Source organism: Athene cunicularia (assembly GCF_003259725.1).
Source record: "Athene cunicularia isolate RWA chromosome 12 unlocalized genomic scaffold, athCun1 chr12_part1, whole genome shotgun sequence".
Lineage (NCBI taxonomy): Eukaryota > Metazoa > Chordata > Aves > Strigiformes > Strigidae > Athene > Athene cunicularia.
Window position 1 is genome coordinate 21,626,205 of NW_020799116.1, and position 25,482 is coordinate 21,651,686.

The following is a 25,482-nucleotide window of genomic DNA, read 5'->3' on the forward strand; positions in this document are numbered from 1 at the left end:
ATTGTGTTTTTTTAATGACTTGTATGCTTACTAGAGCACATAAACTTTCTATAAAATATACTATTAAAATACAGTTGTATTTCATCAGGCCATTCATAATTATTCAGATTGTTATTTTTCCCATATATATTTTTGTCATTTGTCTAACTGAACCATTGTTCTGTGAGCCCACTAGTTGTCTCTGCTGCCTTCTGAAGGACATTATCAGACCAGTTCAGTCGAGTAGCATACCTATGACAGCCATTCTGTTCTAAGGTTAGCCTGAGCCTGGATGCGAGCAAATCTCATTTGCTCTTATGAGATGAGACATTAGAGCTTTCCTAAGAACCTCAAAGCTGCATTAACTGCCCAGTGTTAGCCATGCAATGCTACTAATGCATTATATGGTGACAAACTCAAGCCTGATGGTAGATGGGGCCTAAACAGTCCCCTAAAACCTACACTTGATTCAGAGTTTGCATCTCAGCGTTTTGGACATGAGAGAATTGGAGCTCAGCTGGGACTCAAACTCATTACAGAGATAACTAGCTTCTTTTAAAACGTCTGTTTCTCTTTTTTTGTTTCCAGGGATTACAATGGTTGACACAGAAATGCCGTTTTGGCCCATTAATTTTGGAATTAGTCCAGTGGATCTGTCTGCGATGGATGATCATACACATTCCTTTGACATAAAGCCATTTACCACTGTTGATTTTTCGAGTATTTCTTCACCGCACTATGAAGATATTCCTTTTGCAAGAACTGATCAGACAAGCATTGATTATAAATATGATATCAAGCTCCAGGACTGCCAAAGTATGCTTTTAATTATTTTAGTATTTCCTTCACGTTCACATTTGCTTCATTCTCTGGAAAGTGTACTATCAGCAAAAGGATTTAGAAGTATTCACGTGCCTAAATACTGGTATCCTGTCTCATTGGAGATGTTCACAAGATATTCTTGCGGGGCAGATAGAAAAGATAGAATACATATAGCAGACTTTCACCCTTCCAGAGCAGCAGATGGAGATTAGGCAATGTCCATAAAATATCTAAAATGACATTAAACACTTTTTATTAGACACATGAACCCCACTGTTTGTTTCTGAAACCTCCAGTCTCCTATTCATGTGTCTTGTGTATAAAGTGTTCTTTGAAGCTCTATGCACACAATGCACAATAAATATAATGAATGTTAAAAAATGCCCCAGCATACATAGCATATTAATTGTTAATATGTGTAGCTTGTAAATTACAAATGGACTAAGAAACTGATGGAGTAGAAATGCTGGCTACATCTGAGTCAAAATGTTGGCGTAACTTTTATCAGTGTTCCTAATGCAGGCATAACCTTGGAGCTTCAAGTGCTAGAATTATTTATATACTATGAAAAATCTGGGGTTTCACCAGTTACAGTAAAAAGAAATTACACGGAACTCTTAAGAAAGGAAGTGACCTATTCTTAAATAAGTTGTTACTGCATTCTTGCTCAAAGTAGGAGTGTGAGGGTGCTGTACCTAAAACTTTTTTAAAGATCCAGTTAGTCTGTTAAGATCTGACATCACTTTTGTTTGTAGTCATCTGTACAGGAATTCTTGCTAGGAAAATTGTGGAATTTAATTTTGGTTGTACAGTGAAGCAAGTGCTGTGTATCTCTGGGTAATTTATCTAATAAATTAAAAGATAATTTTCCAGCTAATAACTTTTTTGTTTGTTTAATTAAAAATGTCCATAACACTTTAATAACAAGCTAAGGAGTGCAGTAGAGTTTAGGTAGGATAAATCCTCTTCTTCTTTACTTAGAGAGTTTTCCACTTTTTTTTTCTTCCTATTTTACATAGGAAATAAAACTTTCTAGTTTATATAATGTAGCCAGTCTGGGGAAAAAAAAAAAAAATCACTTTATCGTAATGCTATGTCTGTTACATCACTCCTGCCATGTGATCTGATGTTATGTTATAGTACCAAATGTCAGAGCTTTCTTCTATGACCAGTAATGATTGCTTTAAAGGTATCGTCTTTGTTTCAGCTTGTTCAATATTACATATTGCTCTCTTAATTAGAAACTTTCAGAAGAGAAAATTTATCTCTAAACTGCATCCAGAGTGGAACAGTGTTCCCTAGCAGAGAGTTAAATTTCTTTAACTATTCAATATTATCAAATATATATATATATATAATCCAATACATATATTATACAATAATATGCTATTCAATATATATGCCTATTAGATACTTAAATATATTTTTTAGACTAGATTAGAAAATCCCAGTCCATCTCTCTGCAGTAGTCCTGAACACCTGGAAGTAATACAACCAGATTAGGGACTGAGAAAAGTAAGGCCTTTCAAGTATGGGGTCTCTACATGTAAATTTTTAATATCTCTATGTTCAAATCATTCAGTGCTACAGAGCTGAGAACTGAATCCATAATACACTTTCTACATCAGAATCTGCTTCATCAAGGTTTTTCAGCCTATACACTGCCAGTAAAACAGCATCTTAAGCTTATATCCCTTTACATCCTTCGTTTACTACCCATTTAGTATTATGAAGCAGACCTGTGAATCTGTCTGTTTACTGTGATTGCTTGTGATTATTCCTTTCTGCTGCTTCTTTATATTTAATTATACTCTGAGTTTACTATTTAAATCTTCTTTATACACAGGTGCAATCAAAATGGAGCCTCCTTCCCCACCCTACTTTTCAGAAAAAGTTCAGTTGTACAATAAACCTCATGAGGAGTCCTCCAACTCCCTCATGGCTATTGAATGCCGTGTGTGTGGGGACAAGGCCTCGGGATTTCATTACGGTGTGCATGCATGTGAGGGTTGTAAGGTAAGTTGTCACAAATGTATTTTTTCTGAAATAAGTTTTGATACTATTTTCATCTGAATAATCACTTGGTAAAATCAGAGATCAGTGCTTTTTAAAAAAAGTTTTAGGTCTTTAAGTAAATTGTTTCACATATACTGTGTATATTTATGGCTTAATAAGTGGGAGTTTTTTTAAATATATTTTGCTTTTTTTATCATGTTGCTGATCTATGTGAATTTTTCGCACAATTCTTCTACATTTGTCAATTATGCAATTAAATTTCACTCTTGCTGTCTTGGAGGTCACTTGTAGAATCTGAATTCTCAGCAAAAGCAGGCTCATGCCCAACTCCAAAGCTCAATACACTGAGCAATTTAAAATTCAGACTCTGTTATTCTGACTAACTAGAGTTTCTTTACCCAGTTTACACATTTCCAGGTGACTACAGAAAAGTCTAATGGTATTGAAGAATGTGGCTTTCTGCTTTAAAACTCCACCAGCTTTTTTTTTTATATATTAATGGTATAAAAATTTACCAACCTCAAGAACAAGAAAGGAAATGCCAGAGAAATACATTAATAATAATTAATTGAGTTTAAAAAAAATATAGACCTTAACGTGAAATTCTTATCTTCTCTATTTGCAATATCCTGAGGAAGATAACTACTAGTAAAGATCCAATGCAGAGCTTAAATAAAATCTGTAGCACTGAATTAGGAACACACATAAATCAATAAGAATGCTGTTGATTACTTAAATTACAGTGAATTTTGTAAATAAGACTTGGCATTATGCTTTTATTGTTAATGTTCACTGTGAGGAAAAATTAATTGTTACAAAGAACATTTGTGATAAATTTGGATAAAATTTATTTAATTGGTTATGAGTAATCTGAGAAAGTATCTTTAAACTGTAAAAAGATAGAATTGTGAATTTTCATAATGATTTCTGTCTTCACAGAACTTCTGTGCAATAATTTCTGTGAGTTTGGCACCAAGTTTTTGGATTTTTCATGTGCCAAACTTGTAATATCCAAACAATGGAGATAAATTAGAAAATAAAACAACCTGGAAAACAGAACCCAGAAATAAATATTGCAAAATTAGTTCAGCACTGTGAAAAAAAAAAACAAAAAAAACCCCAAACCAATAGGTGAAATATTATAAATTATCTTTAAGCTTTCAGGCTCAAAAAGGAAAAGAAATATTTGAAAGAATTTTAAAAAAATACTTAGTTGGGCAAGAAAATCTAAAAAAGCAGATAACCCATAAGTTTTTTATTTACTTGAGATCAAACTGCTCTTGGCATAATTTTTAGTTTGTTGTGATTTATTAAAAACTTTCTACATTGGTAGTGAACTTGAAATTTTGAAAATTTAATGTTCACTTTTTAACAAATATTCCCATGAGCAGTGGAACAAATGGAATTTCACTTCCTTTGGCAGAGCATTTCTCATGCTCAGCACATCTGTAGAGCTCCCGACGTCTCTAAAGCCCACTGATTCTCATGAGCTTCCCCTGAAAAGCTTCCCCTCAAAAATTTGAGATTTTTTTCCCCCTCTGTCAGACTAGGTTGGAAATGGCTAATAAGATCAGCACAGGGCCATGCTGACAGTGCGGTTACATCAAGGAAATGTCTCTAAACCAAAGTTAGATTCAGTGTGTACACAGAAAGGTGCTTTGCATGTACAGAGAAGTGAGACAATGACACTGGCAATTTGTTGCCTCCTTTTACATGCTTTTGTGTTTACTCCAGGGCTTTTTTCGAAGAACAATCAGATTAAAGCTAATTTATGACAGATGTGATCTTAATTGCCGCATCCATAAGAAAAGCAGAAATAAATGTCAATACTGCAGATTTCAGAAATGCCTCGCCGTTGGAATGTCACATAATGGTAAGTGTGCGTAGCATATTTTAAAAGAATAATTTTAATCTGAAAAATAACATGAAATATTAATATGATTACCGAATTTGCTACTTTAACATCTAGAGTATTCTGTTACTTTAGGCAGTTTAGAAATGTGTATCAGAGGCATGGCCTCTGAGTTTAGGAGACTATGTATGTGACTGGAGATTACTTTCAACATAAAAATCAGTTAAGCGGAGATCAGCATTTATCGATGTAATACATAATATGAGTTTGTTTTACTCTCCATCATTCTTGCTCATTACACTGTTGGTTGGTCTTCCTGAACATACTCCGGGTGTAATTGTTATTTTTCAGTTCATTGTCACCTTTTCTGGCAAGACTGTTTTGCACATTGTAGTTTAATATCACTTTCCTGGAAGTGGAAAATTTAATTATGAAAAATGGACTAGAGAATTCACTGAAAGTTTGTGAATAACAACGACTTGAATTTGATGCATAGAACACCTATTGAGGACTGTTAGCACCACTAACCTATTGAGGACTGTTAGCACCACTAAGTTAACGTTTCCTCATACTAGAACACAACATACTTGAAACGAATGGGTCAGACCCTGTGCTGTTTTAAAAAAAAACCCTGTCCTCCTCCTTCCCAGGATACCCACATCTGGGCATAGATTCCTATGTGTGGTGAGTAGGAGTGCAGTGTTTCTTAGCATGCTCATTCGGGTGTCGGCCTCTCATCATACAGTGTGCATAGCTGTGATTCCTGTGTAATATGCTCTGTCTGACCTCTCCACCACGCAGAGGTGAATATCCCCCTCCATCTGTGAACTGTGAGCAGCGTTTCCATTTCAAATGTTGTAGTCTTCAGTTTGGAAAGGTGTTTGCAATGTGTATGGTTCTGTGGTTGCCTTCTTTACAGTAAGTAAGCAGATAGAATTAGGCATGTGGTGATACTGTTCTCTTGCACAGAATTTAGAAGACAGTTCCTCTGAACTTTAAAATTAACAAATCAATTCATGTGGAAATACTTATGAATGTTTGGACAGAAGGACATAATGAAGATTCTTTGCTGCCTTGCTTTGGCAAAGTTGAGTAAAAACAGGAATTAAATGTCATAACATAGAGACTTATGTAATTCTAAGGGTAAAGAATTGCAAACATGACTGGGAAAATAATTTCCCTGTGGTTTTTTTAGAACTTTCATTATTTTCAATATAAAAAATGAGCGTACTGTCCCCAAGAGGAAAGCTTAACTGTGGTTTGTGAAGCTAATACATGCACTGAATGTAAATTGGTATGGGAAATGTTTTGCTAATAGAAAATAAGGTTTTCAAGTTCCTGGGATGCAACAGTAACACTTAAAAATAAATCTAATTTTGAAATGCTACTGTGGGTATTTTTATAGTAATTCAGGAGGTTTTATTATTAATTTCAAGGTGCATGCCAAATTCTCTCATAACCTAGCGACACAGCTTCCAATTATGTCAATGGGAACCATGTGCAGTTCTATCAAGAAGGGGAAGGCCAAGACCATTCTCTTTGACTTAGTAACATAAAGGGCCCAAGAAATATTTTTGAAATTAATATTTCACCTGCCATTTCTTCCTGTTCGGCCACTGCCAAGGCAGAAACTGTAGCCCCAGCAGGGGCCATGGTTATGGGAGTCCAGGGAGGCACAGAGAGGAGGGGCAAAGGGCAAGGCCATTTGTCCCAGGGCTTAAAGGAACACTTTCATTTATTCTCACCATGAGCTCAACTAATACAGAGTTAGTAGTGTTTGTGTTCAAGCATTGGCTTCTACATTTGCCTTTTTGCCCACTCTGGTTACATTACATTACATGAAACAATACCCTCATTCCTTCTCATTTATAAACACACAAAAAAAAATTAAAAACCAACTAAATTTCAACTCTGAAGACACAGGCCTATATGAATAAGCATGCAGAAATGCACACTGGACGTTGTCAATGACACTGAGACATATGTTGAATCTACAGATTAAAGTTCATCCACCTGGATAGTGAAATTATCTGAATTTTAATGCTTGGAGTCAGAATGTGGATTATTTGTGCCTGAGGGTTCCAATCTACGACTGTCTTTGCATAGATATATTATTGCAAAATGAATGGGGCACTTATGAAAACGGGGAATGCAAGGAGACACTTAGCAGCTACAGTCACATTTTTTCACGTATAAGCACTACATACCACTTGGCTGAAGGTTAAAAAAGACAGTAGTGTTCTCATGCTTTGAATATTGTTTTCCTTTCCTTCTCTAGCCACAGTGCTGCTCTGTGTTTAACCCTTAAGTGCTCAGATTGTGTTCTGAAATACCACTAAACACAAGCTCACTTCTTTTATTTTAGAAAATTCATTAATTTTTTTATCTTCTACTTAATGTAATATTTATATAAAACGAACTGCTGTAATGGAAAAAAAGGACCACACATGGCAATATGTCTTTATTATCAGTTCTGGGAGCAGTGAATTGCCCAATCTGGGCACATGCCTCCAGTAAACTCAGGCAGGTATCCACCCGGGCTCTGTCTTGTGTTTTCTAATGTAAGAAACTGTGTTTATGGTCTATCTGGGGACTCATTTATGCTCAAAAAAAAAAATCTATAATCTAGACAATCAGAAGAGTAGAGTGTACTACAGAATAGCCTCTAAGCAATCATAGTGACTTCTCCAAGCCATAAAAAGTGGCATAAGGTTAAGAGTTGTAATTTTTCCACAGAAAGGAAAAGAATTTAATGTAGCGTGTAGTCTCTTACTATATGCACTATTGATTTTATATCACTGACTTTTGGAGAATACTGTAAATGAAAGTAAATACAAAACTGCCAAAGGAAAGAGAGAGATATCATATATTACAGCTGCAAGTTCATGCCCAAACTTTCACGGTCTTCAATTAGCGTGAACGAAATGGCCACGTGAACCCCTTCCACCCTTGCAGCATGGGCAGTGAGCCGCATTCCCAGATCTCTTATACCAGCTCGTTGTCTTGTCCCTGTCCTTCCCACCCCTACAGATCCTGCCTTGGCCCACTGCCCAGGCTTTAGGGAGATGAGGAAGCTGGACCTGCTGTGAGAGTAGATGCAGGAGAGAGAAGAGTAGCAGGAGGATAAGTGGTCCAGGGAAACAGAGATGAGGCCAGGGTCATGGGAGGGAGGTGGAGAGAGAAGCAGAAAAGTGAGATCATGCCAGCCATCCTTTCAATTTCCTCAACCACCAGAAATGCTGTGAACTCTTATCCACCCTGTGAACTCACCTACTTCCACCCTAACCTCTGTAAGCATCACCAATACTTCCTACTTCTCCTCTCACCCAAAATCCCACTTTCCAAATTCCTTCCATAAGCCTCCTGGTGCCTGACTTCCTGATTTTTGTCTGAGTCGCCTGAAAATGATAATGACTTCGCCAAAAGGAAACTACTAACTAGTACCACAAAATTGAATTTTGCCCCAAATTTTGCTTGCAATATGCTAATAAACATTAAACAGAATCTGCTGCAACTAATATAATATTTTTAAAATATATTCTAAACTTTAAAAAAAAAGTTGAAAACTATCCTTTTGCCTATCAAATTATGATAGGAATATATTTTAGGGTCCTGTGCACCTTATGTTTAGGAAACTTTGTTCTCATAATTCATGAATTACATCAGAAATCTTCCAAGACATGTATTTTCATTAAATAAGGACAGTGTTTAGAAGTGGATCATCAAAAACCCACTGCTGTTAGTAAATCCTAAACCCACACATTTAGAAAGAAACACACACATGCAGAAATGATAGATGGTTAATAAATGTACAATCCATACAAAAATAAAGATGCATAACAAAAATTTTACCCCAAGCACAGTTTTCGCACACTAAACACGAGAAAATATTATGAGATTCCCAAGAGATTTCATTATTGCCCAATTATTTTATGCAAAAGTCTGATATCATGATGGCAGGCAACAAGATGCACCCTAAGGATTTCTATAGTACAAAACCCAGTAAGAGCTCATTTCCATTCTTGGTGAAGTCGGTTTGTGTATTTAGAGGACTTGGTCCCATCATCTGCTACATGCAAACTCTACAAGTGTTGGTGGCTGTTCTGCTGAACTGATAAGACATGTGATCTGGTAGCTGGCAGTCCTGCTCAAGGGGGCTGTTAAATCAAGGATGGGTTTTAGGCCAGTAAGACATAATCCCCGCTAAACTGCTTTGACTATCACCTGGTGCCATTCTTTGATAATAATGGGTAGTTTGGGCCGATTTGACATTGATGTAATAGCTTTTTGTGCTATGAGTAATCTTCGTTTGTTATATCTAACTGAATTCTGAATGCAGCCTGCAAGCATTCAAAAACGGAAGCTAACGCTTAGAACCTGGTTTACCATATAACAACATATGTGCTAATTTTCTTTCAAAGTAATGTCATAATTTTAAACAGACTTGCTATATAATTCAGTGTTACCTTTGGCAGTAGTACTCATTTCTTTTGTTGTCTGTGTTTGTTTTTTTTTCCTTTTTCATTTGCACGGAAGGAATTTTAAATAATCTTTTTTTAAAAAGAAACCAGGAGTTTGATCTTGTATAAAAATTATCATCGTAAGGCCACATTCCAACCTATGCCAAATATTCCTTAAAAATATATAGCAAATTGCTATGCAGCTTTAATCATGTATACTTGATATAGTCTTCTTCCGTGTCTTTGGGCTTTAACTCCAAAATAGATTATACATAAGGATGCTTGTATTCATAAGATTTAGCACAGTGAAGACAATGCTCTGATTTAACATTAATGCTCACGAGGTTTTTTGATTGTATATATAAAAATTATGCAAATTCTCCAACACATGGAAGCAAAAAATTAGATATGACTCGAACAAGGAAGAGTGCTGAAACCAATAGCAAAGTAATAAATAATATTTGGGTTTTATAGCACTTTTCATGCAGAGATCTCAAAGCACTTTTCAGGAAAATAAGTATCATCTCTATAAGCAAAATAAAAATAAATTATAAGTGAAAGAAGGCATCTACTCTAGAACTATTAACAGTAAATGAAATGGTAATGGTATGATGAACTCCAATGCAATCTGTGAATTAATGGAAATAATTTTATATTAGAAGCACTGGAGCTTGTTACACATGCCTACTTTGCAAAGGTAATTTGGTATCCTTTGTTGGGGATAGATAAGCACACCAGAAACATGATTCTGGAACACCCTTAGTCAATCTCATTTTCCATTAAAAAAATAAATACAACGTAAGTTGTCATTTATTATAAATTCTACACCAGTGCTATTGTAAACTTTTAACAGAGAACTATCAACAATACGTTGTTTAGCAATACCAAAGTGCTAGCACAGATATTGTTATTGACTTTCAAGAGACTCTTGCACAGGAAAGAAGAGAGACTGCACAGAAATCAGGGTATAGGATAAGGGGCATATTCAGAAAATATAGTCTACATACTATGCTGTCATTTTATACTCAAAACTCAAAGTAAGCCTATTTTATACTGGCAGTGTCAGTGCAGCAGCAGATAGATACAGTTATGTGGAAAATAGCCATAAGTTTTTTATGAAAAGAAATAATCCCCCTCAACTCTGTCAAATTTACTTGAAAAAAACCAGGCACTAGTCTATTCACCCATGTATTAATTTCTAGCAAGATGTTTGTTCCCAGTCTAGTTTCTGTTCTTCAAAAAATACAATAATACAGCCTAGTTGTTCCCTAGTGACAAAACAATGTCCGTTTTGAAGATCCCTGATCTTTTCAATAAAATCTCTAGATTAAATGATTCTATTTCGATAATCAGTGTCACTGCTAGTATATACATTGTGGTATATCGTTAAGAATGTTCTAGTAGATACTTGACTTGAGGGGGCAGGGAAGGGAGGGAAAGGTGGAGAAAAGAAAACAAATTCCTATTGTTTTTAATGCCTTGGAGAAGTGTGTAAACTATTTTAAAGCTGAGTTAATATTAAAACATAGGAAGGGGAAGCAATAGCTATATACTGTCCCTCTTTTTAATCATAGATTGTAAAAATAACCTTGATGAAAGAGAGTCTATGCCAGTGAGATTCCAGATGATAAACTTGCTTTTGCAAACGCCAGCTCTCAAGAAAAGGCCCACAACAGAATCACGTCTCCTACTGGTGTTAAGTCAGGCTCCATTTCCATAATACTTAGTATGCTAACATCGGGCTGTTAGGGATGCATAATTTATTGTAAACATATTATAAAGATATTATATATAATGTTATGAATGTATTCCATTTAAAATGTCAAAATAATTTACAAATAGGATTTATCATAACAAAATATTTTCTGGCCCAAAGCACCTAGATCCTGATATGATTGTGAAAGCTCTCAAAGGACATGTTCCTTAGTTTTCCTAAGTATTTCTTACTATGTGTTAAGAAGTCTTCAGGTCATCATAAATTGCACTTCATATATTTCTGGAAGTGATCAGCATTTTATAGACATGGGCAACCCTGATCTCTCTTTTTTTTTTTTATTAACAGCCCTTTATATGAGGCTAATATCTGCCTTGCCTACTATCCAGATTTAAAGGTTCACTGCAATAGACTAAGAAGTCTTGCTAGACTTCACTTAGCTCTTCATTTGCAAATTCTTCCTCAAAAAAAGATGGTGAGAAGTTGAATTTGTTGGCAAGAACCCAATCAGAAGCATCAATGTATCACAACTTTTTTTTTTTCCATTGATGAAGCTACTGCAAAGTGCACATTTGAAAATGGACAAATTAATCATAAAACATAGCCCTATGAATGTCACAGATTTAATACTGAATTAATATTAAATCTGAAACCAGGTTTAGTGAAGAACATAATATCTTTTAATGAATATACGTAAAGTCTCGGCACACTGTTCAGTGTGCACTTTTATTTAACCTTTTATTTTTTATTTAACACTTTTATTAGCTATATTATTAACACTTTCTTGACCCCGCATTTTTGTTATATGTGCTGTCCCTACTTAGAATATGTATGTAATAATATATTTTAGCTTTATTATGTTGATGACAGTTTGATTCTTTTTATTGAATCAGTCCTTAAGTATCAGAAAAAGAAAATCTGTAAACGCTATGAAATATCTTCAGTGAGTTTTCACTCTATTTACTGCATTAAATACTCATACTTCATTAATTTCACACCTTCAAGAATTTCTAAAATGCAGATATTATATTTTGGGTTTAATGTTATCAACAGAACTATAAATTAAAAAAAAAAAAAAAAACAAACTCAAAGGATTTTTGTTAACTACAAATAAGAATTTTTGAATAATGAGCGAATCCATTTTAACTGCAAAATGAAAATACTAAAATAATCTTGATTCACAATGTTCATGGAAGCATATGTAGCTGAACTAATTCCTTTGTAATTATGCTGAATTTTTTCATCTTTTTATTTAGGTTACACTAAGTAGAAATATGAAATCTCCTTTTGTTTCATATCAACTTTTTATACATCACTAACTTTACAATATATTTATCTATTCACATTATTTCTTTACAGAATGGTGTCAGTCTCTTTGAGCCATTATAGTATGTCACGTAAACTAATATGAAGTTAATAATTTTTCAAGAATTTTGCTCTGAGAAGAAAGGAGGGCAGTGATATCTCCCTGAAAACTATTATTAGTAGCTGATTAAGAATACTTAGTGTTTCCCATGAGAGAGAAAAAAAAATACATATGCCATGTGTATATGATCCAAACCAAATATCAGTTGGCAATTATTCAAAATTTTCCATAGGAAAAAATTATTAGCAACAGACATTTTCTGGGGGGCAAAAAATAGAATATGTTAATTTGTACCTATTGAACTAAGTTTCCTTTCATGGTGATTTTTATTCTTGCAAGTTAACTCTAAGAATACCCAAGCAAATATGAAATATATGACATGCATCACTCAGACTAAGTTTGCTGAAAAAGAAATGTAGTACAGTTTTAAAAATAAACAACCTTGTTCCTACAACCATGAAATAAGACAACTAATCAGTAAATATAATATGCAATTTATTTGGGGGAGGGGCACAATTATTTATTCTTGAAAAAAGGTGTCATATTTGTTCATCAGCACACTGCAAAGAAAACTTAAAAAAGGAAAGTGGCTGGTCATTTCCAAAATAAATGTCCCTGGTATAATAATTTATATGTATGTTCTTAACAGCACTTTATCCAGGGAAGACGCTAATCACTGAAAAAATATTTATAATATTTCTATTTCCTCCTAAGGCCAAAATGCAAACCTTTATTTCTTCCTTCCATAATTTGTTTTGATGCTCTTTTGTTCTGTTTTGCTTTTGTAAAATAAAATAAATACTGTTTACTGAAATATCATATAATAAATCAGTCTTATTCTTGATGGCTCATTTGGAATACTTTCCAAGTCGGTCCCCATATGAATAAATAGTGTCTTGGATAGTAAGTACGTAGGTGTAACAGGGGTCCACAGCCTGCCTTAAGTTGGTATTGAGTAACTGTGAGATCATATGACTAGGTAGAACCATCTCCTGTTCTTTCAGTACTGTGTGCACATAGAATTAACATGAAGAACTGAACCTTTTCTGGCTTTTTTATTCCCTGCACAACCAACTTTCTCATTCCTTAATTCTTTTGGTAACATTTTATAGCACTTGCTACATTAAGTTCTGCTGAACTATTTGGGAATTTATTTCTGCAAGCCATGTGAGTGTTTTGTTTCTAAACAAATGAAGAATCTGAGATCCATATGGTGACTTGCCCTCAACAATATAAGGCTGAAAGGTGGTTCCTACCCTAAGCCAGCAGAATTTTAATACCTTAAAGATTCTTTACATTTTCTTTAGGTTGGAGGTAGAATCAGTGATTTTCACCAACTTTGTCAGGTGAGCTGGCAGCAGGTTTACATTTCCAAGCAAGATATTGGATTCTTACTGTTTGGGCACAGAGTATTTCCTCTCTGAGAGTTGTTTGTTTACATTTCTTTAAGGCACTTGAGCTGTTTTGCCTGTATTACTGGAGAAAATAATCCTTTTTTTTTTACTTGCCTAAGTACTGTTTTAAGAAAAACTTCAAGGGCTCATAACAAAAGGTGACATAAAAATCTATACAGATATGCTTTTTTAGGTGTAACTGTAGCCATAGTAATCTCTTGTCATCTTCTTCAGCCATCAGGTTTGGGCGAATGCCACAAGCGGAGAAGGAGAAGCTCTTGGCAGAGATTTCAAGCGACATCGACCAGTTAAACCCTGAATCTGCTGATCTACGAGCGCTTGCCAAGCATTTGTATGACTCATACATAAAGTCCTTCCCTCTGACCAAAGCCAAGGCGAGGGCGATCTTGACAGGAAAGACGACAGACAAATCAGTTAGTTCCCTCTGTTTTGTTTTGTGGTTTTTTTTTTTTTTTTCTTTCTTTTGAGTAAATGATTTACTACATCGACAACACATCTTTTTTAAAAAAAAACTTTGCTGTTGGCAGTTCATATTTCAAGCTGTGTCTGAAACACAGGAAATGTTTTTAGATAGGATAAGTAAACATTATTTGAAAAAACTCCAAGTTCACCTAATAAAATACTTGAAACCAGGACAAGAATTTGAAGGTCATCTTAACCTTTTTGTACTCTCTGATCCACTCTTCCCGTTTTCATTCTCCTTCAGCAAAGGTTATCTTCCACACTATCTGTTTAAGGTGGCTATCTAGCTGTCAGGAATTGGTTGCTATACTATTCGGGCATCCGTATCATAGCGCATTATCAGTACTAGCAGTACCCAAAGGAATATTCTTTTTTGTAAGTGTCAAATGATTCCCAGTAGCAACACCATCACTAGCCTTAACTAAGGTGCTTATTCTTATGATGATCTGAGGACTTCCTGCATTTAACTGGGTTATCTTGGATCAGATCAGTACCCTGTGCTGGTGCAATTTGAATTTTAGGAGAATGTAGAACAAAATCTTTGAAAAGTAAGGAATAGAGATATGTGTATTTCTGGGTTGCTTTGGAAACTTCACTGACAATACATAACAATCTTCTGTATTAGTGAGAAGGAGGATAAATAAGATCTGATAATTATGGTAGGTTTTTAATTTTGTCATTATTTTAATAGCTAAAGAGCAAAACAGTTTTCCAAAACTTGTAACTCTTAGTTTGATATATTTTCTAGAATCATCGGCAGAAATTTTGTCTGGATTACAACAGAGACTGTATTTTATTTTCTTTAATAATTTCAAAGTCAGGAAAGAATTTGGAGGTATTTTATGCTTTCTTTCTTTAAAGGCAGTTAAAAATCCTGATTTAAATATTGTCTCTAATTTGGTTGTACCCCTCACATCCAAACTTCAGATGTGGTGGTCACTTACAATTTGAGTAACTTTTCATCATGGAGCATATAAAGTTTGAACGAGCATAAGTTTGTTTATTCTGGAGAAAGCTGATATGCTAAGTCCACTTGAGGGTCATTGCTTTTTCCAAATCTCTCCACAGTTCCCTCTCTCTATCAGGAACATACGTTACTGGGAAAGAATTAATAGAGCAATTTAGGTTTTTAAGTGTGTTCTGTTTCCCTATGCAAGTACATAGTTATTAAGAAGTGGGGTGTTTAATTCTATGTCTTCTTTACCCCTCTCATCCTAAAAATATCACCAGGAGGCCCGCTTCTTTTTTCTGCAGCTGCCCGCTGTGCCTACTCTGGAAGGTGACAGAAGTTTGGGCAGGGTTACCTGAAGTGCTCTCATCTTCTGTTTTTCCAGACATGTGTTTAGAAATCTGGGAAGTTTGTTTCTGAGGTCTCAAGTGCATGCACAAATCCTGCTTTTGCCCTGTAACATTCTATGAAGTTGTCCTAGAAATCTGCTGGTGTGAGGTTTGCTGTGCTGGGTAGTCAACAAACTTCTGGGCTTATGCAACTTGGTCATGTCTAAAAGTTACACTAATGCAATACTCATGCGGTAAATATATAGTACGCCATCAATTACGTTCTCCTTTTTATTGAAAGTTTTAAATCTTTGACAGATTAGAATATAGCAATAAAACAATAAACATAAAATTTAGCTTTTCATTACTGCAAATTTTCACATCATTTAAAAAAAAAAACAAAACCAAACAAAAAAAAGAACACTAGAAGAGTGACACGCAATATTTAATTGTTACAACTTGTATCGTATTTGCACTGTAATGGACTTTGTGCTCTGGAACATCAAACTGTTTACAATGGGCATAATGTAAATTTATGTTATTTTTTAATTGCTATATCATGTGCCTTAACTGAAAGTGGTTGGATATGCTAAGTGAGTGTGTCAGAACTAAAATGTCTAACTCATCCTCTTCTGGAACATATAGTGCTCATCTGACATAAGATTCTACTCACAGAGTTCATCTGAATCTTTATATTAAAAATTTCTGTAGCTATTTTGAACTCTTTCTTGATTTTCAATTTTCTAAAGTCAGTAGGTCAGCGGCATAGCACAGTCTTTCTAAAGCACATGTACATGCACAGAATAGATGAGTTTTTCCTGTACTTGGTGCTCTCACTTAGGATTTTCTAGAAAGAAAAGAAAGGAATGACCTACTAGTACTAAAACATGCATTTTAAAAGCCTTCTCTACAGTATTGTTATTCCACTGTTTCACACGTGCGTGCATGTACATATGTACAGATATGTGTAAGATGTCTTTTCTGCTGCCAAAATAGCATTACATCTTAAAAAATACCTTACCCTCCAGGCTTTTCTCAGTGCGGTGTGTTTATTTTTTCAGTTTCACACTGAAATTCTAGAGCAATTGGAAAAATAGCATCATACCTCACACTCTATTTAAGTGAATCTCATGGTCTGGAGCTCAGTTTGCCTGTGGTTACTGTGGAAGTGAGAGCACTAGTTTCATTGGTCTTGTAAGCATCAGAATATTGATTTAACTAAGCCGTTTTGAAAGCTGAATTCCTTTTGTGTGGATACTGATGCTTCAGTTCACGGATAGACCCCTGTTTTCCAAGCTGTATCAGTTAAAACTGTCAGCTGTCTCCTCTCCCTCCCTTCCTAGTGAAAGGGTCAGAGCTTTGTGTCTGACTTAGCCTGAAACAGATGACCCAACATTTTCACAGCCTCCATCTGCAGAACTATGGGAGGTGGGAGTAGTAACCTCTAGCTGGTGGGTACTACTGGGATCTGTGGGCAATATCCTCTTCACCCTCTAAAGAAAGTGGCTATCTTCATTTGTTAAAATTCCATAATCATTTGGCACTGAATAGACTCCAAAACTGGTTTAATCAAATAGGAATAGAATTTTAGGAGTTTCCAGAAGCTGATTCTGTGGGAGAGGGCTGCTGACTACTATAGGAAGGCTTTGATTATTTTTTAATCTGTTCTGCAGCATATAGTGAATATAAAACCATGAGAGTGAACTCCCATATGAATAAGGATTTAGAATCTGTATTCATAAGGGATCCTAAATTAAAAAATGCATTTCTCTAGTCTGATTGTTGGTATATAATTCCTTATATTTTCATTATTTAATTAAATATATTAACAAACCTATTAATATCAGTATATATTTGTTCAGTGTAGCAATGAACTATTTAGCCATTTATCCTCTAAAGAAAAGATTCTTCAGATAAATTCAAGAAATCCTCACTTAACCACTTCTATAAAACCGGGAGCTTCTTCTGCATATTCTGCAGCAGATTGTTTCCAGTCCCTAACAAAAGTTTTCCTGGCACTACTTTTTCTAATCTGCTTTCAAAATTGATTTATTCCAGTTGAGTTTATTTCACAGTCAGATGTGTTCTTGCGTTCTGAATTGTGCTGCTGTAGTTTGTGTCATGCTCTCTGTGTTTTCTTTCCTATTGACAAGGTATTTGAGTTTAAATATACCTCAATCTGTTATTTTTAAAGGAATTAAGAGTAAAAGGTTAAATTTATCAGATAATCAACACCAGAAAGTTGATATTACTTGCAGTATTTTCTAGAAGGACAGAACTTGGAAGGAACATGATAGTATATGAAATAATCAAACCATTAATATACTCTGTCTTTCTACAAAAAAGTTATATCATCAGACGTGCAAACATGTCACTGTACACTTGCTAGATTATATTTTATAGAAGCCATCAAAATTCAGGTAATGGGAGTAACATTTTAATGTTAATAAGCATTTCAAACTTCAAATTCAGGTATTACAGAACTTCTGTAAAATAAACGAACAAAAATAACAAACAAAATCAGAGGTGAAAATCATGGATATTTTAAAGTAGTGTCCGTTATCCCCCTTCCCCAATTATTACAAAAAGTATCAGCCAAAGTCCTATCTTTAGAATGTGGATTCACAGAACATATGAGAAGTCCTTAAGAACTGCTTGTCCTTTCTGTAAATCATTTTAACATTGTGGGTATATTTGCTTTAATAGTTTTATGAAGATTTAACCTTTTTGAGTCGACTGCCCTTGATATATTCCTCATAGATTTCGAAGTGTTTTCTGATGAGTTATTCCTCTGTAGTATGCTACTTCAGTTGCTCAGGAGTTAAATGTACATAGAAAGGGTATTTGAAAGTAAATTGTCTTTTCCTCTCCTCTTTAGCCATTTGTTATTTATGACATGAACTCTTTAATGATGGGAGAAGATCAGATCAAGTGCAAGCACGCGTCACCGCTGCAGGAGGAGAACAAAGAGGTAGCGATTCGCATTTTCCAGCGATGCCAGTTTCGCTCAGTGGAGGCAGTGCAGGAGATTACAGAATTCGCCAAGAACATTCCAGGGTTTGTGAATCTTGACCTAAATGATCAAGTAACTCTCCTGAAATATGGGGTCCATGAGATCATATATACTCTCCTAGCTTCTCTGATGAATAAAGATGGAGTTCTTATATCTGATGGACAAGGATTCATGACACGGGAGTTTCTGAAGAGCCTGAGAAAACCTTTTTGTGACTTTATGGAACCCAAGTTTGAGTTTGCTGTGAAGTTCAATGCACTGGAATTAGATGACAGCGACCTGGCAATATTTATAGCTGTCATTATACTAAGTGGAGGTAAGTGCTCTCTTATTTAATACACTATTTTCTATAATAGAATTGACACTTTTAATTCCTGTCCAAACAGGAAAGTGCTCAGCACTACATGATGGGTATGAGTTTATTTACACATAGTTTTTTATTAATTTTCAGCTTACTTGATGTTGTTTGCCCTTTTTTTCAGTTTCAGGCAGAAACTGAAAATGTAAATGTCCTGATATTAATGATGGAGCTGGAAATGCCTGCTGAATCAGCAGTCCATTTAGTTAGAAAACAAAATCAGGACCATCATTCTGAAAACAGGAAGGGTGGAATTTCACTGGCAAGAGCTTCTAAAAGTTAAAATTCTGCATGAGGGTTTTTTAAACCTGCAATTAGATTGTGTGGCTTGCTAATTGTACACAAATAGCTTTGACTCCATACCAATTTCAAAATATATGTGGCATTTGGCTTGCAGGAATGTTACGGTGTTTTTTTATTGTTGTTGTTTTCTTCATTTGTACAAGGTTTTGTTTACCTTTGGGGGAGGGGAGAATGCATTTCTCAAGAAAACGATGGTGTCCCAATGCCTGAGAAAAATAGGCAATGTGTGTCTGCTCTGTTCAGATTTTCTGAGATGCTCTGTTTGTATTAATCTCTGTGCATTATGCTTTGAGGAAAGCATGTATCTGAAAGCCCAGGTAGCAGTCTACATACATTCTACAACTTCATTAAAAAACCCACTGAATTTTCAGCTTCTTTGAAGACAGTGTGTTCTATCTGATTCTGAGGTGATGTAGCTATTCAATTTTGTGAATTAGTGGCTGCTACCCAGATTATAGTTCACTTGGAAACCTTTCCACAAGAATCTGAGACATCAGATATACATTTCAGGCTAAAGATCTCTTACTTTGGCCAATACTATCAGGTTAGTGATGTTGCACAAAGAAAATTTTACCCTACTGATTTGTGTGTGTTTTGGCTTAGAATGGTACTGCAGATATCAATGGGAGGAATGTGCTGAATGCTCTGAATTTGGATCCTCCACAGAGCAACGCGGAGTATTTTGTTATTAAATTATGTTGGAGCAATCAAACACAACAACCACACGCTATTGTTCTAAAAACATTCTGTTGAGTGCATTGTTATGTATAGCTTCATTTAAAATCACTTACTATTACTTCTGGCATTGTGTTTCATTCAGTAAAAATGTGGTATCACAATATGGTTTATTAGACTAACTAAATCCACTTCAAACAAGTCCGGTACCCAGAAGACATTTTCTTGTGCAAACCTTTGAACACAGTGATCCCTGAGGACTCTGAATTAATTCAGGAAGGGAAAATACATTACTGGTATATTTTTGGTTGGCTTTGATGGGGGAGGAAAAATTATACAAGCCTATTAGAGCAGTACAAAAAACATGCCAATATTTTGCATTTTCTAATATAATGAAATTTGACAGATGAGAAACAGGCCTCTCACAATCCACTCCTAATTGAAAAAAGGAAACTTGCTATCTGCAAAGCTAGGTCTGCTATGCTTCAGTGAGGTTTGGGTTACGTTAGAGGAAATAGGTATGATGTAACTAATCTTACATTTTAGGTCTCAGGAGGACAGAAAAAAACCTGACCATGTTGAACCAGATTTATCAACAAGGTTTTGGGGTTTTTTTTCAAGAATAATTTGTAAACATAGATCTGTAAAGAACTACTGAATTTTAATAGTTCTTAAATAACTCTGAAGCAAATCCATATAAATATATAAATCCATATAAATATAAATCTGACCTTTCTAGGAAAATCCATTCATTTCTTGATAACAAAGGTCTCTCACTATCTTTATTGAGAACTTTTTTATTTGTTTCAAAAAAGCATGATAGTTTTTTGTAAAAACTGAGTTTATATCTTGAAAACAGTTAAGCTTTGCTGCCAATTAGAGAATACTGTCATGTTTGAGTCACTTCAAGAAATCCTGCCTGCAAATGTCTTAAAAAGAAAAACAGTTTGTGAAAGAAAAGAAGATCCTAGCCAAACACTTTAATTCTAAGTGAATCTGTCATTGCCTAGAGAAGTTATGCTAGTTCTGCTGGCTCCACGGGTGCTATCTCTCATGCAGCTCTAAAAAGAAGAGAGAAGGGAAAGAGAAAGATAATTCCAGCTGGAACATTACTTGTAGAAAGCTTTTCATTGTGAAGTAACTGTTTGGAATTTGCCACAGATCCTATAAAATGGTTCAGCCTTTTGATATCGAAACAGTTGCTTTTGCATTATATGTAAGAAGCCAAAATGCCCATATAACAATAATGAGAAGCTGACAAATTAATAGCAACAAAATGAAAGTACTCCCACTTCCACAGTCAATCATTTTATTGTTTCTGAGCTGCTCAGTGCAGCTTCACTCTGTCTCAGTGATTCAAAACGTTACTCTGAACTCATTATTACAAAGCTGAAGAGTTGTTCTTAATGTTGGTATATTGTGCTTTAAAACAATATTGTAAGTGGCAAATGAATTCTAGTATTCTGAATTTAATGCTGACAAGACAGAGAGACTGTGTGTGTGAGCAGTAGGACATTACCTTGTTTTTACAAAAGAAATGCTTTATGCCATTAACAGCAATGCCAGACTCTCATTACAACATTCTTTTACTTATGGTAACTTTGAAAAATACACCTCGGTAAAATGAGATTTTTGAAAACTTTTTTCAGTGAGATATTATTCCTCCCTGTTGTATTCTTCTGTGCCTCTCAGCCAGTCGTAAGTGCCATGGTATACATGCTAAAGAACTTGAAACATCTTTAAAAATATTATATATACCTGAGCTGAAAATGTAATCTATTGTCAGAAGAAGGTTTAGGGAGAACAAATTGAATGTCTGTATTTGTGCAGGAAAGCTAATAGCCCAAGACTTATTGGGATAATCCACATTTATAAACGGAGCAAACTCACTCAACAAGTTGTTAAATAAAGACAAAGCTCAAAAGGTAATTTTGTAACATGTTTACATATCATGGATGGACTGGAACAATTGCATATTATCTTCCGCAGTGCTTGGATATGGTGGTGTTTGGGAAGTGCAGCAGGGTACACCTGTGAAGAGCCAGACTCTGCTAGTCAACATGCAGCCAAACTAGTATTTGAATTCAGAAATGTTTCTACCTTCACTTTTTCTGTTTTCTGAGTGAATTCTTTACAGTAAATTTTGAGCTGTGAATAACTGCAGCTTGTTTAAACACTTCAATAATTTTGCTACAACCTGAGGGTTTTGTGAATTTGAATTTTTATCACCAAATTTTTGAAGTTTTATCACCAAATAGTACCAAGAAATAGTTCATATTTGACTGCTACACAAATCCTGCTCTAGCATACCTGTTAGAACAAAGAAATGCTTCGTGAACAGACCAAGAACTGCAGAAAATCACTGTGGGCTTTGAACCAAAATCCTGGTGACTACAATACATGTGACAGTCTCAGAAGAAAAATCTCAAACTGCTGAATCATATCTGCTTCAGCAAAAGAAGTAGCACAGTTGCTCAGTCAGCCATTTTGCCTGATTTATCATATTATTATTATTTTAGAATGTGCATTTAAATACAAAATGCACTTAATCAAAGATATTAAAATATAAAGGTGTATGTAAAGGCATACAGAGGGCAACGTCATATGTGAGGAGCAGACGAAAATTATAATTACTGTTAGGAACATGAATGAATCCAAATCCATAAGTAAATAAGCAGAAAAACTATTTTTCCCTGAGATCCTGTAGGACATCAATTTACACAAAGTACACACTGTTGATTCTCAAAACGAAGTGGCTATGAGCCTGTAAATATTTTCTTACTTAGAAGAGCTTCCTGCAGAATTTTCAAACCCAATGAATCAGCCATATGACAATGAATGAAAACCTAAAGAAAAACTGAATAAAGAAAAGTAATAGTAAAATGAGAAATGTAGTACTCTCTTGGCATAGTCTGAATGGATAACAGACAGGTCACAAATAGCACATAAAAACCCTAAACTTCAATCGACAATCTTCTGTATTTGTATGGGAAAGGTTTAAAAGTGGTGTCCAATTCACTTTGAGTTATCTCTCACCTTAATCATTTCACCTCTTTCCTCTGGCCTTCTGTAACCTAATTTCATTGTACCATAAGAATGTCCTGCTACAACCATTTGTTTTTGTCTGTCAGTTCCCTCATCAGTTCTCTTTGCAGTTTTCTCTGTGAGCTATCAAACAGCAATTCTGGTTTAGGTACCCTCTTCAAAGGCCACCACCACAGTGTCACACCTAGTTTACTCCCATTTCTGCTTCTTTGTATTCTCTATCTAAATTTTCCTCAAGGTTTACTGTTCATCTTTTCCTTTGTATTTTTTTTTCTACAAGCCACATCTATCTGCAGCTTTTTACTTCACAAAATACACCTTTTGGTACAGTAAACCAATGAGTCTGCATCTTAACTTGAAACATACCATAATACATGTATGTTAAAATTTTTGCCTATTTCCTTTTTTTTTTTTTTTTTTCCGAATTAGATAAGTTACTTGGAACAGAAACAGAATTTTTTGCTGTAAGAAATTTTTACTGAGAAAGTATAGCAAACTGTCAACACCCAAAAAATAATGTCCCTATCCTGAAGTTCTCATTCATGAAAAATCTCTCTTGCCTTCAATGGGAATTTTCCTTCCTCTTGAATTGGCTTATTTAAAAATAACATCTCATGATCTCCTAGGCTTTTGTCATAGTCATCTTTTCTGACTCTAGTTCCACTGGGTCATTATAAAACCATTAGACTGGGTTTTTCAAAGGAGCTTAAGGATTTTAGGCACTGAAGTCTCACTGAACTTCAGTTGACCTCGGGCACCCAAATTCAGGGGGCTCCTTCGTCGGTTGCGGACTCAGTACTGCTCTCCTGGGTTTGCCTCCTGGACTCTGAAGTTGCGCTGGGGAGCACAATGTTTGAATTCTGTTTCACTTCTGAAAAACTCACACCCTAAAAATTCCCACCATAAAAGAAGCAGGGGGCAAAAGGAGATTAATCTCAGAGGAAATCAAGGCCACAGTCTTTGTGCTTTTTGATTTTTTATATCACTGTACACTGAGTCATACCCAGCTAGTTCAGAGTTCATCTGCAAGACAGAAGTAAAATTTAAAGCTATCGCAACCCAAAGACAAAATTATTAACAGCTTTTTGACGTACCGAAATTTGGGAACTTTCTGAAAACTATAAATAAGGTAACTAGATTTTGCAACACGTGCAATACATTTAGGTAGTCAAAAATTTATTTAAAAATCTCTCTTAAAAAATGTACGTGATAATAAAAAGGAGCTGTTTGTTTAGAGACAATTTTCTGCTTGCAGATACTTACAGACTTTCTGAACCATATTTTATGGTATTATCAGTTGAATGGTATAAGTAAGCAATCTCTGCAAGACAAGCACAGCTTATGAGTGTGAAATATGGAATGGAAAGAGTGGCCAAATAGGTCACCGAGTCCAGTCACCTACAACAGAAAGCAGCCACTTCATAAAACCACCATCAAATATCAAGCTCCATATTCAAACTTGCCATTACTCCTTTTCCTGAAAAACTATCTCCAAACCTCACCTCTTTGAGAGTTAACTTTATTTTCCTAATCAGTGACCTACATGTAATCATGGCTTGTGTATACTCATTTGTTTTCATGCCAACTTTGCATTTTAGTTTACACTGCAATTTTTAGTCTGTGAAGTAAAACCCCAATGTATTTATAAGAGCTTTGTTTCCTCTCAGCCTTTTTTTTCTAGTACACAACACAAGCCAAGCTGACTTAGTAAAGTGGATGCACAGAAAGGTTACTAAGGTCACAGGAAATAACAGCCTATTTTTTTAATTTTTAATATAGATCAACTTCTTGTCCTTTCTGAAAGGGAAATATTGCCTTAGAGAAGTAATTTAAGGCTAGCTATAGGCACTGCTTTTTATTGATCAACCTATGAAATTACTTTCATACATACACAGCAAATATTATTTAAATTATTGACTGTTTTTTCATGGAGTATTCTGATAATCAGGATGCGTTACCCAGTATAAAGCCATTTAGCAGTAACAAATTACTGGTGGTGATTGTCATATATGTGAGTATTTAATAATGTTAAGCAATCTTATTATCTTTCATGGCTGTAGAAATAAATACTTTATTACCTCAAGTTAGAAAACAAATGTTACAAATTATGTTAAATACTAATTGCAACCACTTAAGAAGGTAGTTCAGGACAGTTAGAAATAATGTAACAGCTATTAGTAGGAAAGATAATAATGGTTTAAAAAGAAAGATTTTCATTCTTGCTGAAGATATGCTAAAGATAATCCTGGACTCTCGCAGCTGTGGCAGTGCAAGTAGCTGACTTTGGTTGTAAACATCCATCCCAGATTCCTCCATATGGAGGAGAACTCCCTGTTGGCATGAGCCCAGAAAAGGCATTTTCTGCACAAGCCACATCTATCAGTCTTCCACTGCCATAAGCATCTGTGGCTAAACTGATGAGCTGATGCTAAAAGCTGTCATGAGACTTCTTAATAGCAACTGGAACTTCAGTGTGGAAAAGAACTGAACCTGTGATTTTTAAATCTCCTAGGTTAGTATGAGTGCAGAAGTTTAATTTATGGCTTTTTTTGGATAAGGTTAGCATCCACCTTAGCAGGAAACATTTCTAATGGTAGCAACTACATGCAAATCCATCTGAGTATATGTTGATTTTCCAAAAGTGAATTACCCGATACAGATTGTTTTCTTCCAACTATATCTCACTCTCCCTTTCCATAATCACTCCCAGTTTATTGTGGAAAA

The 25,482-nt window shown here is 35.1% G+C and overlaps 1 protein-coding gene across 1 annotated transcript in view; it reads left to right on the top strand.

Moving 5' to 3' along the window:
• The first annotated feature begins 569 nt into the window (after positions 1 to 569).
• Positions 570 to 25,482, top strand: part of PPARG (peroxisome proliferator activated receptor gamma) — a 28,287-nt gene continuing 3,374 nt past the window's right edge. The window contains exons 1-5 of the mRNA XM_026857720.1: positions 570 to 795; positions 2,648 to 2,817; positions 4,552 to 4,690; positions 13,838 to 14,037; positions 18,243 to 18,693. Coding sequence (XP_026713521.1) covers positions 576 to 795; positions 2,648 to 2,817; positions 4,552 to 4,690; positions 13,838 to 14,037; positions 18,243 to 18,693 — 1,180 coding nt within the window. The 5' untranslated portion in view covers positions 570 to 575. The remainder of the gene's footprint in view (positions 796 to 2,647; positions 2,818 to 4,551; positions 4,691 to 13,837; positions 14,038 to 18,242; positions 18,694 to 25,482) is intronic.